This window comes from Drosophila takahashii, chromosome 4 (genome assembly GCF_030179915.1).
Source record: "Drosophila takahashii strain IR98-3 E-12201 chromosome 4, DtakHiC1v2, whole genome shotgun sequence".
Taxonomy (NCBI): Eukaryota; Metazoa; Arthropoda; class Insecta; order Diptera; family Drosophilidae; genus Drosophila; species Drosophila takahashii.
In genome coordinates this window covers 2878197-2897353 of record NC_091682.1, presented here as the reverse complement: position 1 = coordinate 2897353, position 19157 = coordinate 2878197, and the positions used below count along the sequence as shown (strand labels likewise).

Genomic DNA, 19157 nt, shown 5'->3' with positions numbered 1-19157 from the left:
TCTTCTTGTTAATTATATTATCAAGAAATATAAGAACTTCATCTAATTTCGTGTTATTCTTTATTTTACGTATTTATTTCTTTTAGAGATCATATTAGAAAAGTCGTATCATGGGTTGATTCGAGAAAACGAAACACTTGTGGAAATAACTCCATTAATTAAAGTGGATGAAGAAAAAATTTGTAACTTTCATATTCTCAAAAAGCCATATCATGAGATTCCTTTTGAGGTAAGTTTACGCTTTTTATACCCTTGCAGAGGGTATATCGTTTTTAGTCAGAAGTTTGCATCAGCATCACTAGACGAGTCGATCTAGCCATGTCCGTCTGTCCGTCCGTTTCTACGCAAACTAGTCTCTTAGTTTTTAAGCTATCGGGATGAAACTTTCCAAAAAGTCTTCTTTCTATTACAGGTAGTATATAAAGTCGAAACCGGGCGGATCGAAAACTATACCTTCTAGCTCTCATAGGAAAGATCGGGGAAAAAACACTAAAAAATTCTAGCTTCGGTGTTTTTGAAACATAACCTTCTAATTAATAGGAAAAAATGTTATTTTTTCTTCTTCTCTGGGATATAGCTTTTCTTTAACATTTTAAAATTTCGAATTAAATGTAAGAAAATTCAGTCGTCTATATTATATAGCTCCCATAGGAAGGATCAAAATAAATAATGCTAATATAATACGAAAGCAGATAAAAATTTAGATTGTTTTAACATATAAGCAAGTTAATCTAAATGTTATGTTTTTGTAAGTTAATAGGAATGATCTGCAAGGGTATATAAGTTTCGGCTGGCCAAAGCTAGCTTCATTTCTCGTTAACTTTTGAAATTACTACAAATTTTTTTTCAGATTGAATTGGCTAATAACCTAGGAATTTTAAAAGCACGTCGGACGTTGAATTGCGAAAAACGAAAGAGTTATCATTTTGAAATCGTTGCAGTATATTGCGATGGAACACCTTCAAATACAGCCAATGTTCACATTACAGTTATTGACATAAATGAGTATGCACCAACATTCTTAGAACCGTCTTACGTAACAGAAGTAGACGAAGGTCGACTTTATAACGAAATCTTAAGAGTCGAAGCTACCGATAAGGACTGCACTCCCCTTTTTGGCGATGTTTGCAAATATGAGATACTTAACAATGACGAACCATTTTCAATAGATAACGAGGGATCAATCAAAAACACTGAACCTCTTTCCCATAAGGCATCACATAACCACATACTATCCGTTGTTGCCTACGATTGTGCCATGAAAGAATCTGCCGCAATAATGGTCAGCATTAAAGTTCGACGCGTGTGTGAAACAAAGTTTTTAGGCATGCCAGAACGCATTGATTATACGGTATGTATACTCTATAAACGTAATAAATTAAACAATTAAAGTATGCCACTTTTATTCGCCGTTCCTAGTCCGGTAGCACTGAAAGCCTACAATTGTTTCCCAATGCCCGCCTGGATTTGTGTGATATTTCTTGCAAGAGTGAAGACCTGAGTATTCATGCATCGATAGCTCTTAAGGTAAGCCGATTTATTCCTATACCCTGAGCGTTTTAATTTCAGTCATAAGTTTGCACACAGTTTTAATTATCGATTGACCTACAAAAAAGTTCACCACGCCCACCCAGAAAATTGAAGGCATCTAAGAATTTTGTGGGTTGATCGCTTAGCTAACCTAAACGTAAGAGCACTCCAAAAATGCTCAATCATTATACCCTTGCAGAGGGTATTATAATTTCAGTCAAAAATTGCAACGCAGTGAAGGAGACGTTTCCGACCACATAAAGTATATATATTTTTGATCAGCACCAATAGCCGAGTCTATCTAGTCACGTCCGCCTGTCCGTTTCTAGCGAACTGGTATCCGAGCCGGATCGGACCACTATATCTTATGGCTCCCATAGGAAAAATCAAACAAATATAAGAAAATTCATTGTTACTTTGTAGAAAAGAGGCGTATTGATTTTTGACAACTTAAAAACAAAATTTAAATAGGCACGCTGAATCTAAAATCCTTGAAACTGCACCGAGTGAGCATTAAACTATAGGTACTTACTTTATCTGCAAGGGTATATAAGCTTCGGCTGGCCGAAGCTAGCTTCCTTTCTTGTTACCCTATAGGGTAATTCCACGTGAAACGTGACAGGCTAATTGGGTCAAATCTCAGAATCAATCCGACCCCATAAAGTATTCTTGATCAGCATCACTAGACGAGTCGATCTAGCCATGTCCGTCTGTCCGCCTGTCCGTCGGTCCGTCTGTCCGTCCGTTTCTACGCAAACTAGTCTCTCTGTTTTGACGCTATCGGCTTGAAACTTCCCAAAAGTCTTCTTTCTATTGCAGGTAGTATATAAGTCGGAACCGACCGGATCGGACAACTATATCTTATAGTTCCCATAGGAAGGATCGAAAAAAAAACGTTAAAAAAATTCTAGCTTCGGTGTTTTTTAAAATATTACCTTCTACTCTTGGGAATATTATTTTTTAAATATTTCTAAATTTTGAATTAATTATTTAATAAATCGGGCTACTATATCATATAGCTGCCATAGAAACGATCGGAAAATTAATGGAAAAGTAATAGGAAATAAATTCTAGTTTCTTTGATTTTTATTGTATTATCTTCTACTCTAGGATATGACTCTTTTTATATATTTCCGAATTTCAATTTTAATTTGATAAAATCGGACGACTATATCATATAGCTGCCATAGGAACGATCGGAAAGTTAATGAGAAATATTAGAAAATTGAACATTTTTGCGATTTGTTAATTAATAGGAATGATATGCAAGGGTATATAAGCTTCGGCTGGCCGAAGCTAGCTTCCTTTCTTGTTTTGATTGCGTATAACCTTATAATGAATGGTCCGATTTAAAAAATGTCTTCTACATTTTGATACACAACAAAATTGCATTTATACTTCTCGGAAATCTTTAAAGGTGTGGCCGCCAGACGTGGCGCTCGTAGGAAGCCTAAGAATATGTGTGGAAAATCTCAACCTTCTAGCTTTTGTAGTTTCCGAGATCTCAGCGTTCATACTGTCTTATGTATGTTGTTCATGTTGTCATACTGTCAATGTCTGTCCGTTTCTACGCAAACTATTCTCTCAGTTTTGGAGCTATCGGCTTGAAACTTTCCCAAAAGTCTTCTTTCTATTGCAGGTAGTATATAAGTCGGAACCGACCGGATCGGACAACTATATCTTATAGCTCTTACCTTCAACTCTTGGGGATATTATTTTTTAAATATTTCTGAATTTCTAATTTAATGTTTAAAAAAATCGGACGACTATATCGTATAGCTGCCATAGGAACAAACGGAAAACTAATGGGAAAGTAATAGGAAATAAATTTTAGCCTTTTTGGTTTTTATTGTATTCTCTTCTACTCTAGGAAATAACTCTTTTTAAATATTTCCGAATTCCAATTTTAATTTGATCAAAATCGGACGACTTTATCATAGCTGCCATAGGAACGATCGAAAAATTAATGGGAAATTAAATGGAAACAAATTATGGCTACGTTGGTTTTTATTGTATTATCTTCTACTGTAGTATATGTATTTTTCGAATATTTCCGAATTTCGAATTAAATTTAACAAGAAGCGGACGACTATATTATATTGCTGCCATAGGGAAGGATAGAAAAAATAATGTCAAAATAATACGAAATTAAAAGTTTTTGCTATTTGTAAGTTAATAGGAATGATCTGCAAGGGTATATAAGCTTCGGCTGGCTGAAGCTAGCTTTCTTTCTTGTTTTTTTTTAATCTTACAGTTTATTTAAAAAAAAATATTTTTCTTATTAAGCTCCGATTTTTAAGTTCTGCAGCACTTGAGACTCGTTTGAGATATTTAAATATTTGGTATGCAACTTTGTGGGACATCTTAATATCTTAATAATATCTAATATCTTTTTAAAAAATTTGTAAATTAGGTATTTTTTAAGGGAATTTAAAATTAATACACGCCGGAATACACGCCATATTGTATTGCCTCATCAATTCTTAACGAAGTGGTAAAATAAAATTATTGTAACTTTGCATCAAGCAACAACAGCGCAAGGTGTAAGAAAGGGAAAGCAATATTCGCGCTCACCGGTACTCGTACCGCAATTCGAAATACGGACATCGCGTGAATTCCGGCGTACAGAATTTTTTTACTTTAAAATTCTTTTAAAAAATACCTAATTTAAAAATTAAAAATATTTTTCTGAAAGATATAAGGGACATCTTATAAAAAAGTTGCATACCAAATATTTAAATAACTCAAACGAGTCTCAAGTGCTGCATAATTTAAAAATCGGAGCTATATTAGAAAAATATTTTTTAAAAATAAACGGTAAGAATTAAAAAAAAAATACCGATCCGTATATTTCAAACCTCTATCGAAAAAAAAGTTTCGATTGATTCTGAGATTTGACCCAAATTAGCCTGTCATGTTTCACGTGGAATTACCCTATAGACTCTGATCAGAAAAGCAAAGACAATTTGTTTTGTTTTACTTTGTTAGGTGTCTTTAACCAACTAGATGAGAAACACATGAAAGTGTCTCAAAATAACAGTTAGGGAAGTTAATGTAACGTTCTGTAAGTGAGCATTATTATATCCGTTACTCGTAGAGTAAAAGGGTATATTGTATTCGTGCAAAAGTATGTAACAGGTAGAAGGAAGCATTTCCGACCCCATAAAGTATATATATTCTTGATCAGGGTCACTAGCCGAGTCGATATAGCCATGTCCGTCTGTCTGTCCGTCCGTATGAACGCTGAGATCTTGGAAACTACTAAAGCTAGAAGGTTGACATTTTCCACACATATTTTTGGGCCTCCTACGCAGCGCAAGTTTATTTCAGCCGAGCGCCACGCCCCTTCTAACGCCCACAATCGCTCACTAACGATTTTCTCATCGTTGTTCTCTTCCTTTGTTTTTTTTTTGTGACTCACAATAAAATAGATATTCTATATTACAATTTTGTAGATTAACTATCACTTTTCGCCAATACAAATTATGGTCAAAGAGATGCTGGCTTAGGTTACAACGATATTGACTATTATTTTTTATGGACCGTAACAGTTATAAGTTTTACTTTAAAAGTCATTGATTATCGTTATTATTGTTAAAATTATATTTTTAAGTTGTTTTTGTCTCCCAGGGACTCAAATTTTATCAACGACTTCATTCTTTGTTAAAAAGCTCGGGAAAGTGATTAATAGTCTATTTACACTGGGGTGGAGCTATGGAGTTATGGGGTTATTGACATACCCCTGTTTTTATACCCGTTACTCGTAGAGTAAAAGGGTATACTAGATTCGTGCAAAAGTATGTAACAGCCAGAAGGAAGCGTTTCCGACCCCATAAAGTATATATATTCTTGATCAGGGTCACTAGCCGAGTCGATCTAGCCATGTCCGTCTGTCCGTCTGTCCGTCTGTCCGTCTGTCTGTCTGTCCGTCTGTCCGTCTGTATGAACGCTGAGATCTCAGAAACTACAAAAGCTAGAAGGTTGAGATTTCCCACACATATTCTTTGGCTTCCTACGCAGCGCAAGTTTATTTTAGCCGAGCGCCACGCCCCCTCTAACGCCCACAATCGCCCACTAACGATTTTAAAATGGGTCCTGCGCCCACATCTTTAACGATTTCCGAGAAGTATAAATGCAATTTTGTTGTGTATATTTATACCTATCGAAATGTAGAAGACATTTTTCAAATCGGACCATTCATTAAAAAGTTATACGCAATCAAAAATTATATATCTATCTCCCTCGCACTCCCTTTAGCTGAGTTACGATTATTAGTCGGGACACCAACCCGACACAGCGTTCGCACTCCCTTTAGCTGAGTGACGGGTATTAGATAGTCGGGACAACAACCCGACTATAGCGTTCTCTCTTGTTTTTACATAGGCTGTGTATAGGGAACTAGATGTGGGCAAAAGTGAGGTCCTTTTTTCTTTGGTATTTCGGAGTATTTTTTTTTATTTTTCAGTATATTTTGTATTAATTTCCTATCGTTGAAGGTTCATCCCTAGTCAAATAAACAAAACAAACAACAAACACTAGAGGGGGATTCCCTAAACTGTTAAATTGCTGAATTGTTGAAAATTCAACAAAAAATTTCAGCAACTAAGGGAACGACCCAAAATGGTTCCTGTTGAATTTTCAAACAGCTGTTATTTGTTGAAAAGTTTCACGGAACTTAAAGCATGTAAAATTTGATTTATTATTGCTAGTTACTGTCTAAAAGTGTTACCAAGGTAAAAAGAACCACAAATATGCTTTCTAAGTTGATTTTAAAATAAATAATGTGTACTGGTGATACTAAAATGTTACAGAGTTGCCACGACTTTTAAAAAAAGGTGACAACTCTGGCTTTTCAGCAATTCAACAAAATTTTCAGCAGCCTCGAGGCTGTTGAATTGCTGAAATTTCTGAAAGTTGACTTTGTATGGAACAGCTGATTAACAGCTGACCAAAATTCAACAATTCAGCAATTCAACAGTTTAGGGAATCCCCCTTAGATGTCATTACTCGATATTTGGAGTTAACCCAGTGGAAACACTTTTCTGGAGTAATCGGGTTACTGGCTCACTCGATAGGTTACCCCACATAGTGTGACTAGACTATAAGATACTGTTTAAAATACTGTTAAAGTATAAACTGTATCTAGATGAATCTGAAAAACTTTAAAGCCGTTGCACACAGGGGAATTATTTTTTACTTTTTCTTTCTTTTATGGATTAAGGATACAAAAAGGCTATATATGAAGGGGTGAGAGCATGGCCTTGGAAATTTCATACAAAAAAAGTCCACCCTAATGTACATATGAGGGTTGCGGGGGTTGCTGGGGGCCTTTTTGGCAGCACGTTGTTTTTGTTTTTTGTATGCTTCGGCTGTTCGCAGCTCTCACAAAAAAAACGTGGGCAGAAGCAGAGCGAGAGAGCAGAGAGAGTCATTTGAAGCAAAAGAGAGGTGGCCAATGTTTATACCCTTGCAGAGGGTATTATGATTTCAGTCAGAAGTTTGCAACGCAGTGAAGGAGACGTTTCCGACCCCATAAAGTATATATATTCTTGATCAGCATCACAAGACGAGTCGATCTAGCCATGTCCGTCTGTCCGTCTGTCCGTCTGTCCGTCTGTCCGTCCGTCTGTCCGTCTGTCTGTTTCTACGCAATTTAGTCTCTCAGTTTTTGAGCTATCGGAACGAAACTTTCGCAAAAGTCTTCTTTCTATTGCAGGTAGTATATATGTCGGAGCCGACCGGATCGGACAACTATATCTTATAGCTCCCATAGGAAGGATCGGAAAAAAAAAACTTTAAAAAATTCTAGCTTCGGTGTTTTTTGAAATATTACCTTCTACTTTTGGGGATGTTATTTTTAAATATTTCTGAATTTCGAATTAATTATTTAAAAAATCGGACTACTATATCATATAGCTGCCATAGGAACGATCGGAAAATTAATGGAAAAGTAATAGGAAATAAATTCTAGTTTATTTGATTTTTATTGTATTATCTTCTACTCTAGGATATGACTCTTTTTAAATATTTCCGAATTTCAATTTTAATTTGATCAAAATCGGACGACTATATCATATAGCTGCCATAGGAACGATCGGAAAATTAATGAGAAATATTAGAAAATTGAACATTTTTGCGATTTGTTAATTAATAGGAATGATCTGCAAGGGTATATAAGCTTCGGCTGGCCGAAGCTAGCTTCCTTTCTTGTTTTTTTCTGGTTTGGAAACACCTGATCAAAATATTACTATTTGGATACCAGGACGTATAATTTAATAGATGCATTTCTAAGTCAAAGCGTGAAGCTAGCCCGTAAAATGCATAGGGAGTTTTTGTTTTGATTTAAAAAAAAAATTTGATTGGTTTTCACATTTGAATGTAAGAAACGCAATGACACATAAGTAATTTGAGTATCCTTGGACAATTTTACAGGACAATACCTGTTATATGAACAAAAAAGTAATATTTTGGTATTTTTCGGTATTTTTAAAGTTGCTCCTAAACGGTTTTTTTGACGTTAAGGTTGCAGAAAAACCACCTAAGAAAATGACGGAAAAAACTGTCGCATGCGACATGTAGCGTGCAACAGTCACTTCGATGCCAATAAAAAATTAACCACTTAATATTTTGAATTCAAACCAAATACATTTTAAAGAAAAAAGAACAAGGAACACTATGAAATTAACTGCATTAAATTATTCCTTCACGTTTCGTTACAATCGAAATTTAAGCAGAAAGTCAAAAAAGTCACTTCTATTGGTGTCGCGTGCGAAAGTCTTGGTTTTTTTATATGTCTTAAAAACGAAGAATGTCCAAAGAGCAATTATTTTTAATGTTTGGTTTAGTTTTAAAATACTCACAAACAGTGTTAGAATATCGTAATAAATGGATCGCAATCAATTTGGGACACAACGGTAGAATTTGTACTATTTATGATAAGCTTAATCAAACGATTTTAATTGCAATCTAATTGTAATACAGTGCCTAGATTTACTTTTTTGATTTAATGTATTTTTAGACTAAACACATCTCATTTGGATGCGATCGGGACATATCAAATTGCACTTCAAGCCAAAAAATGAAAGACCTTTTGCCACATGGAGCAGAATGGACTAAAGAGCTGAGCTATGACGAGGGTGTAGAACCTATATTTCACTTTGATGGGTCCACAGGAGTAGTGGTTCCTGACACTGTTGTCGACCACTACGATTTTTCAACACGTGCATTTAGCATTCTTACCATGTTTCGACATAATAGTCAAGGTGTGACTAATAAACATGTTAAAGAGCATATTGTCTGTAGCGCTGACGACCATAAAATGAACCGACACCATATGGCTTTGTTTGTTCGCAATTGTCGGCTTATTCTTTTATTAAGAAAAAACTTTAACGAAGGTGATCTAAATATCTTTAGTCCGGCTGAATGGCGTTGGAAAATACCTGAGGTATGCGACAACGAATGGCATCATTATGTTGTTAATGTTGAAGACCCGGCCAAGGTTGATTTATTTATTGATGGCGTACGTTTTGAAAATTCTATTGAGGATCGTCATAGCAACCCGGAGGTAATTGACGATTGGCCCTTACACGCGGCACATGGAGTAAATACATCTTTAGCTATCGGTGCTTGTTACCAAAGTTTGGAAAATAGATTGAAACATGGCTTTAATGGAGATATTTCTGAGGTTAAAGTAACCCTCAATGGTGTTTTGACGACTGAAGACATTAAATGTGGAACCACATGTGCTGAGCACTTGTTATCCCCTAACCAATCGCCAACAAAAAATAAGAATACGGACTCCGTAGGCGCGCAGATTCAATCCAACATTCAACTAAACGAAATCTATATTGAAGCCCAAACTAAACACGATATTGAACAATTGATGCGTAAAATACAATATATCAATATTAAACAAAACCCCACAGTAGGACGACGAAACATAGAAGTGCGTACAGCTCTGACATGTAGTAATGCAAGTTCTCTTCGCTTGCCGCCAATTGAGACTTATATTATGGTTAACGAACCGGTAGCACCACTCGGCATCGATATTGATGTCGGTTCAGCGTCGGTAAATGAATATATTAATGCCTCTTTGACAGATACTATTACAAAATTCAAATCAATCTTACAGCTGGAGACCTCTGATCAAGATCCACAATCGGATTCCATTAAAATAACAATATCTGGTAAGTTGATCGCAGTTATTATAAGGAAAAAGAAAATTAAAGCTGAACTGGGAAGTGCTTTAAATAGGATTTAATGAGGATAGGGTCTATATCATCAAAAAATTAGCTAACTTTGCGATTATTTGTATATTACACAGGTACACAGCCAATAACTACCACAAACCATATCTAGTTTTCCATGATGCTTCTGAGTAGAAGTCCCATACTAACTTACACACAAAAAAATTTGCGTGGTAAAATTGACCAACAAAGATAGTTACGTAACTATTAAAATAGTTACGTGTATTTTGTTTTTGCTTTGGGTTTGTGTCTTTGCTAATTGTGTGTATTTTGTTGTTGTGAAATGACTATTTACTTAGTAGAATTGACTATTTTTCTGGTTGGGGCCTGTTTGACAATTATTACAGTTGATTTTACCAAGTTTTTTTTTTGTGTGTATGTCCCATCACCTACAGGTTCCGCGGTATAGCTAAAAATAAAAAAACCCGATGTCTGCTGACATTTCGAATTATGTGGCCTATATAATTGGACTTACCTTAATTATTTTCGCTAAAATCTACTCTATACATCAGGGCATTCCTAAAAAATTGTCCCCATTGTGAACCATTGCCCATGTCTTTGGAATTCGACTCCAAAGTAGAAAATCCCAAAGTGTTGAAGATTTCTCTGATGAAAAAACAAATCTGAGAATTAAATCTTAAATGGAACCAATTTTAATTATACGTTAAATCTATTGTTCATTGTATGCTTTAATTTCGGTTTAAAGCGATTTAATGAGGACATTTTATTGGATTTATTAAACGAATAAAACCGCTTTTTTGATTTAATCATATGCTCCTAAATGTTGTCAAATTTTAAATAAGTCAAGGCATTCTATAGAACGCGAGTAAACATGTATGCTTCTCTATGTATGTATGTTCACTGAACATTTTTAATTTCTTAGTTCTAGAGGTTGCCCTGACTTATTCAAAATTTGACAACATTTAGGAGTAGATAATAAAATCAAAAATTCGGTTTTATTAGTATAAGAAATCCAATAAAATATCCTCATGAAAATGCTTTATGCATACAATGAACAATAGATTCAATGAATAACACAGGCCGACAAAATGTGACATGGGTCGGTGTCCAGGCCTGCCACCATTTTATTTCGATAAATGAGGCTTTTCTAAGCATAAGTTGCCACTACGCCTATAGTCCATCAGCTCTGGTATTTGCGGTATCTTTAATTTAAGAAAATCACAAATTTTCTTCGTCTTTTGGGATATATCTTCAAGAGTGGTCAACCAATTTTGGAAATCTTTTCGGAATTAAATAGTTACATGTCTGTTTTATACGGTCGTTTTGGAAAATTCAATTTAACTCAACCACAAGAGGAGGTGGGCGCATTCAAAATTTTAAAGTCACAGCAAAGTTTAAAAATCTTCATTTGTGAACAGCGTTCAAAAATTAAATAAAAATATTTTCTTAAACAATGCATTTTTGATCCAAAGACACCTTGTGTCCTTACTGTTTAGGACACTCATCAGGTTTTTGTGAATTGTTTTGGAATTTTTAAAATTGTTTTTCTTACTTCCTTCACAGTGACGATTCACAAACAGTGCCCAAACCTGTCACTATTTTACGTAACGCATAACTATTTTTGAGCACAAGTGACCCTTGCTTTAAAAATATTTATACATGGGCGTAAGTTAAAAGCTGGAGGGGGATAACACTTCAGGCATTTCAGCCCCCAAAGATTAGTAGGCTACGCTCATGTGCTTATATTCAAAGCAAAACTACTTAGATCGTTTAGAAATATGTGATTTAAAATTGTGACAGGTTTGGGCACTGTTTGTGAATCGTCACTGTGAAGGAAGTAAGAAAAACAATTTTAAAAATTCCAAAACAATTCACAAAAACCTGATGAGTGTCCTAAACAGTAAGGACACAAGGTGTCTTTGGATCAAAAATGCATTGTTGAAGAAAATATTTTTATTTAATTTTTAAACGCTGTTCATAAATGAAGATTTTTAAACTTTGCTGTGACTTTAAAATTTTGAATGCGCCCACCTCCTCTTGTGGTTGAGTTCAATTGAATTTTCCAAAACGACCGTATAAAACAGACATGTAACTATTTAATTCCGAAAAGATTTCCAAAATTGGTTGACCACTCTTGAAGATATATCCCAAAAGACGAAGAAAATTTGTGATTTTCTTAAATTAAAGATACCGCAAATACCAGAGCTGATGGACTATAGGCGTAGTGGCAACTTATGCTTAGAAAAGCCTCACTTATCGAAATAAAATGGTGGCAGGCCTGGACACCAACCCATGTAACATTTTGTCGGCCTGTGTAATTAATATTAGATTTAATTCTCAGAATTGCTTTTTCTTCAGAGAAATCGCGAACATTTTGGGATTTTTAAATTTTTGTACTCAGGAGCACTTAATTATCATGGAAAACTAGAACTGCTTCGTGGAAATTTCACAAAGTTCAGTTTTGTGTCATTTGAATAACGTCCACTAATTTTTATTTATTTATTTATTTCTTTATTCGCCAACAGTAAAAAACCTTAACTGGCTACTAACTAATACTAAATTAAATACTAAGTGAGGCAAAATAATTATACAAGTTTTTCTTGATTAAATCTCTGGGGGAGCATGGATCCAACCGCATGTGAGATGGCAACTTATTATAAAAATGCAGGGCTCTACACAACGGCTCATTGTGGGCATAATTGGCTCTGTAAGCCGGTACAAAAAATGGTTCAAACGTTCTTAACGATCTACCAGGCACCGATAACCCTATGCTGCCCAGCAGTGCAGGGCAGTCGATTTCAGAGGTCAGCAAATCACATATGAAAACTAATGAACTGGTAGTTCTCCGATCTTCTAGGGAAGAAAGGTGAACAAGCCGACATTTGGCAGAATAGGACGGGACCGGGTCATTGAAATTTAAAGCTAGAAGGGCAAAACGTAGAAACTGTTTCTGTACACGCTCAAGCCGATTTATGTGAATAGTACCCGTCGGGTTCCAGATGAACGAGGCATATTCCAGTTTTGACCTAATGAAGGCTGAATATAAGCTTAGCTTCGTGTAGGGATCTTTAAATTGCGCGGCATTTCTTTTTACAAACCCATACATAGCGTAGGCCTTGGGAATAATATAGTTAATATGTTCAATGAACATAAATTTACTGTCAAACATGACTCCTAGGTCCAGGGATTCATTTCTCAGGGACAGAATATGGGAGTCAATGGAATACGAGAAAAGGATATTAATTATTCGTTTACTGTACCTAACGAAGAAACATTTTGATAAATTGAGAGGCAAATTATTACGAGAACACCAATTTCCCACCCTTTCTAGGTCATTTTGAAGAAGGTCACTATCGGAGATACAATTCACAGCTCTAAATATTTTAAGATCGTCAGCGAACAACAGAAATTCCGAGTTCTTTATGCAATAGCTAATATCATTTATGAAGACGATGAACAGCAACGGACCCAAAGCACTTCCCTGAGGAAGGCCAGAAGTTGCAACATATGAGTTAGAGTAAACAGCATTGCATTCAACTCTGTAAATCCGATCATCTAAATAAGATTTGAACCAGCTAAGTAATAGTGAGTGAAATCCCATTTTCTGCAGTTTAGCTAATAAAGCATTATGGGAGACTTTATCAAATGCTTTAGCGAAATCGGTGTAGACCACATCAACTTGATGATGACTGAGAAACGAGTGGGTGCAAAAATGATTGAACGTAGCTAAGTTTGTGGTAGTAGACCGTCGAGGCATAAAACCATGTTGGTTAGGACTGATGATCCGACCAACAAGAAAAGTTAGCTGCTTGGCTACAATTCGTTCGAACATTTTTGAGACATTGCTGAGCTTTGCAATTGGCCTATAATTTGAAACAATGTTTTTTGCACCCGACTTGAATATAGGAGTAACAGTGGCCAGTTTCCATCTATGCGTAAAAACACCAGTGGAAAGAGATAAATTAAAGATGATTTTAAGGGGCTCACAAAGAACACCTATACAATTTTTCAAAATAAATGGAGAAAGGCCATCACAATCTAATTTTGCTGACTCATTAAAGCATTCAGCCGCCAGATGGCAGTCAGAATCGGTGACATCTAAGCAACCAATATTTAACATAGTAGGAATGGCATTGAGCGAATCTTCGTCATTCCACAGCGAGCCCGGCTCAAAGTTAGATGCAAAGAACTTAGCAAATAGATTAGCGACCCCAATATCCGAGGAGGCTGAATGATCTTCAAATGACATATGGGAAGGAAAGTAAGAAGATGTTCGTTTAGAATTGATAAAGTGCCAGAATGATTTAGGATTGGTAGTTAATTTACGCTCTATATCAGCAATATATTGGTTGTATAAGAATTTATTGAGGAACTCAAACTCACGCTTATGCTGTTTGTAACGGTCAAAGTCACCAGCATCACCGCTTTCTAAGTAGCGCTTATAGAATTTATTTCTAAGGTTTTTATATTTCTTTAGTCCTTGCGTGTACCATGGCAGTCTGTAACAACTTTGAACCCTAGTTTTAGTATATCTGCCCACAATAGTAGAGAGAAAAGATAAAAAAACTTCATAGCTTGTATTCACATCTGCATGCGAGAGGACCTCCGCCCATCTAATATTAGAAATATCGTTACGGATAGAATCTAAACTGCTAGAATTAATATAAGTAAAAGGCAAGCGAGAATTAATTGGGCGAAAAATATAACAAGTAATAGAGATTAACAAAGGCTTGTGATGAGCATCACACGCGGCAAGTGGATTATCGCTGCAACATAAATTAATGCTTAAATCAGGATGTACAAAAATTAAGTCTAGAAGCTTATTTAAATTATTAAATACATGGTTAATCTGGACTAATGCCATACTAAGAAGCTCATCAATGACTAAGATTTCGTAGGGAAGATGCAAGTTACTGGGAACCATTGCTGAGGACTCTGAATCATGAGCCCACACGAGCGAAGATAGGTTGAAGTCGCCCAAAACACATATGTACTGGCCCTCCTCCAGCTCCTGGTGTAGGTGGGCAATGTTATCAACGTGCGCTTTATAAAGATCAAAACTGCTGCTAGGGGGTATATATGAGACTGTCAGGAAAATTGTTTCTGTAGGACCAGAGAGAGATACACAGATTTGATCGAGCAGAGAATCCTCATTCTGGAGACGAATAGCAGTGCAACGAAGTCCACGCCGCACAGCAATTAAAACGCCGCCACCTCTGGAGCATCTTGTTTTAACGGCATCACGATCCTTACGGAATACATGGTAAAGATTCGTATCGAAGAATTCATTATCAAAGAAATCCATGTTGAGCCAGGTTTCAACAAAAATGATGACGTCATGATCGCATTGAGACGTTGCCAAGAAAAGCGATGGAGCTTTTGTACGCATACCACCGACATTTTGAAAATAAATATTGAAAGTTATATTATTTGTGCATGTACGGTCATCCCTGGTCATGCTATCAATACTTGGTCCAGCGTCATGGCCCGAATCCATAAGAGGCCTTGCTGGGATCTTATCATAAGTATTAGAATTATTAATAAGAACCTTCAGTAAAGTAGTTGTGCGGATACGAATAGGCTGGTGATCATCACTCCCAATATTTCGTGGGCGGTCATTATTAGCATTCTGAATATGACTGCACGCAGGTGAATCCGCTCCTGTTAATAGTGCGCGAGAGCCCCCTCCAGCTGCCACAGCCCATTGTAGTTGTTGATGGGGAGAGCAACTCCAGAGAGCACCGGAAAAAAATCCGAGGAGCGCGCCGATGTTAGAGCTTGGCGGACGGCGAATGTCGCAGAAAGCGGACAACAACAGCTCCGGCTGATGTTGTTGACGATGCGACGGGAGAGAGGCGGAATATAATGAGAGCGCAACTCCAAGGAGCGCGCCGATATTAGAGCTTGGCGGACGGAGAATGTCGCACAAAGCGGACAACAACAGCTCCGGCTGATGTTGTTGACGATGCGACGGGAGAGAGGCGGAAGATGATGAGGGCGCAACTCCGAGGAGCGCGCCGATGTTAGAGCTTGGCGGATGGCGAAAGTCGCACAAAGCGGACAGCAACAGCTCCAGCTGATGTTGTTGACGATGCGACGGGAAAGAGGCGGAAGATGATGAGAGCGCAACTCCGAGGAGCGCGCCGATGTTAGAGCTTGGCGGACGGCGAATGTCGCAGAAAGCGGACAACAACAGCTCCGGCTGATGTTGTTGATGATGCGACGGGAGAGAGGCGGAAGATGATGAGAGCGCAACTCCGAGGAGCGCGCCGATGTTAGAGCTTGGCGGACGGCGAATGTCGCAGAAAGTGGACAACAACAGCTCCGGCTGATGTTGTTGACGATGCGACGGGAGAGAGGCGGAAGATGATATAATTTAAAGCCGATACTATCGGCTGCTATATCAGTGGGAGTGCGATTGCTGGAAAACTTAAAGAAAAGGCGTTTTGCGGTGTTCAATGCATCTCAACAAAAAATGATCAGATTTCCATTTTGTTTTTACATTTGTTTTTTTTGGTTTTAGGATTAACGCGTTTAAAAGTTCAATTTTTACCTTATTGCTTCTCAGCGCTAATTTTTTATTCTTTTGTCTGTGCGATTAATTTGTATCAATATTATTATTATATATTATTTATCAATTTTTTCCAGGAACTTCAAATAAATTAGTGTCCTATCAGGAAATTAAACTTGGCGTACACATATTGGACAAAATTTACATTGACTCGCTATCTAAGAACAGTGGAAAAATGGAAGGAAAAAATTATCTTGACTCCTGCAGTGTTGTGGTATTTCCCTCTCTAAATCCGGATCATGAAGACATTCAAATAGATGGTGATGAATCATTATCATCTAGCATGGATATAAAAACCAATATAAATAAAGATGGGGTGGAAATGATAGGAAAGGATACCATTCTTAATTACCTAAATGTGTTAAGATCCCTTGTCTACAGTAATAAGAAACCAGCTTATTATCTAAATCGAGTCTTTAAGCTTTCTTGTGCTCAGCTAAGCTCTCAGTACAAAAGCGCTGAGTATACACTCACACTCACAGTATTGCATCCCAAGCAGACATTGTTCAAGTCGACCAATATACCACCTTCGTCGTCTTTATCCAACGTAAATGCAATCGGAAATACGAACACTGAAACCACTTATCACCTAAATACTGGTTCGATAAGTGACAATGACAATCAGGCAACTGGTGGGTTTCGATACGTTCGTAATATTAAACATAAAATATTAAATCTTTTTCTTTGTGCTGCAGATTCTAAGGTATATTCCTATTCTCAATTGCACACAAATGATGTGCAAGAACCGAAATCTCACGTTCATTCTTTCGTGCATAAAGGTAAATGGAAATGAATTTGAAACACATTTTTAAAGCATTTTTATAATAATGTACTCAAATATTTTTTAGCTGAAGGCTCCCACCTTACAATGCTTATAGTTCTTGTGAGTGTTTTTTTGGCTGTTTTGCTTTGTGGTGTTTCGATTGCACGATTAAAAAACAACCAAAAGTATACAGATCGCCACCAACCTTGTCCAAAAGTAAGTATATTTATAATCCCACAAATCCCAATAGTCATAGCAGAGTATATGGGCGGTTCTTTTACAAACCAAACGAATTTGGCCAAAAAAAAAATTTCACATTTTTGATTTGCCTGAAACTTTTTTTACGCGTTCAAAAAATAAGTAAACACGTGTATCAGGATTTGGCCGAAAAAAATTTTTTTTTTTTTTATCTTTTTAGTTTGCCAAAAAACGTGAATTTTGGAAAAAGTACACTCTCATTGAAAATCTGAATCTCCGGTTGTAGTAATCCGATTGACTTCGTGTCTTTTGCATTAATTTCTCTAAAACCTCCACTTAAAAAAAAAAAATTAAAAAAAAATTAGGTTTTATTTTCTTAAAAAAAAAAAAAACAAATTAAGATTTAAAAAATTTTTTTAACGTGTTCCCCAGAAAAAAAAAATGAATGGTCCGATTTTAAAAATGTCTTCTATATTTCGATAGGTATAAATATACACAACAAAATTGCATTTATACTTCTCAGAAATCTTTAAAGGTGTGGGCGCCAGACACATCTTTTTTAGTGGGCGTTAAAGGGGGCGTAGCGCTCGGATGAAATAAACTTGCGCTGCGTAGAAAGCTTAAGAATATGTGTGGAAAATCTCAACCTTCTAGCTTTTGTAGTTTCCGAGATCTCTGCGTTCATACAGACAGACAGACGGACAGACGGACATGGTTAGATCGACTCGGCTAGTAACCTTGATCAAGAATATATATACTTTATGGGTTCGGAAACGCCTGCTTCTCCCTGTTACATACTTTTGCAAGAATACAATATACCCTTTTACTCTACGAGTACCGGGTATAAAAATGTTTAGTCTTGTTTATGGAACTTCATTCTATTATATTAAAGAAATTAATAAATTAATATGAATATTTAATTTTTAGATTGTTGATGATGGCTTAGTTTGGGATGATTCAGCTTTGACTATAACTATAAATCCAATGCAAACAGATGCTGTATCTGAGGATAGTTCAGAATCAGAAAATTCGGACTCTGAAGACGAAGAAGGTAAAGTACTTTTTAAAAAATATACCATTACTTTTTGTAATAAGGATTATTTTTATCAGCTTTAAAGGACGGATTTGCTCACATCAATCAGCTTGAATGGGATAACACCAATATTTTCCAACAGTGAATTACGTAATGTCATGAATTTTTTCTCAAAACTGGAACTAAAATATGTAAATGTGCTTTTAAAATATAAACTACTAAATCAACAATTATCCAACAGTTAAATCAGTTCAAATGAGAGTCCGCATATATGCATGCACACATAATTGTAAAGACGCGCATTTAAATATGATTTTGCGAAAAATGTTTATGTTGCAATTGTATGATTGTAAAAACTAAGTCAGTGGACGTGCGTAATACATATTTGCATGTACATGTAATATTAGCGCGAACACAAATTATAGCTAAGGTATAGTACAATTATTATATAACCAGCGTCGCTAGATCCATAATAAAAGCATATAGGCATACAAATATATATAAATAAGACCTAATTTAATTTATTGTTTGTCAACCTTCACTTAAGAATGTAACATGCACACAAACAAACTTCAACTGCATTCTGTCGCTAATGCATAGAAGGAGGTTTCTCCGTCCCCATAATTTAAGCTTAATTAATGATTACGGAATATTCCAAAAGGAATCGAAATAGCCAAATCATTTGAGTTACTTAATAAAGCAGAAGTTGTTATTGATTTATTATTTTACAAGTTTAAAACTTAGATTAAGAGACATATCGAAATATGTAAACATTTTATTTTTAAATCGACCATATAAGCTCTAAATTTGTGAACTTGGAAATGTACTATTAAAAACATACTTTTTATTTGTTCA

The 19157-nt window shown here is 36.0% G+C and overlaps 1 protein-coding gene across 1 annotated transcript in view; it reads left to right on the top strand.

Annotated features, from left to right (window-relative positions):
• Cals (calsyntenin 1) overlaps positions 1 to 19157 on the top strand; it is a 24115-nt gene extending 4958 nt beyond the window's left edge. The window contains exons 3-12 of the mRNA XM_017136854.3: positions 87 to 229; positions 851 to 1351; positions 1420 to 1527; positions 8549 to 9598; positions 9662 to 9716; positions 16386 to 16940; positions 17004 to 17087; positions 17157 to 17287; positions 18197 to 18320; positions 18380 to 19157. Coding sequence (XP_016992343.2) covers positions 87 to 229; positions 851 to 1351; positions 1420 to 1527; positions 8549 to 9598; positions 9662 to 9716; positions 16386 to 16940; positions 17004 to 17087; positions 17157 to 17287; positions 18197 to 18320; positions 18380 to 18447 — 2819 coding nt within the window. The 3' untranslated portion in view covers positions 18448 to 19157. The remainder of the gene's footprint in view (positions 1 to 86; positions 230 to 850; positions 1352 to 1419; positions 1528 to 8548; positions 9599 to 9661; positions 9717 to 16385; positions 16941 to 17003; positions 17088 to 17156; positions 17288 to 18196; positions 18321 to 18379) is intronic.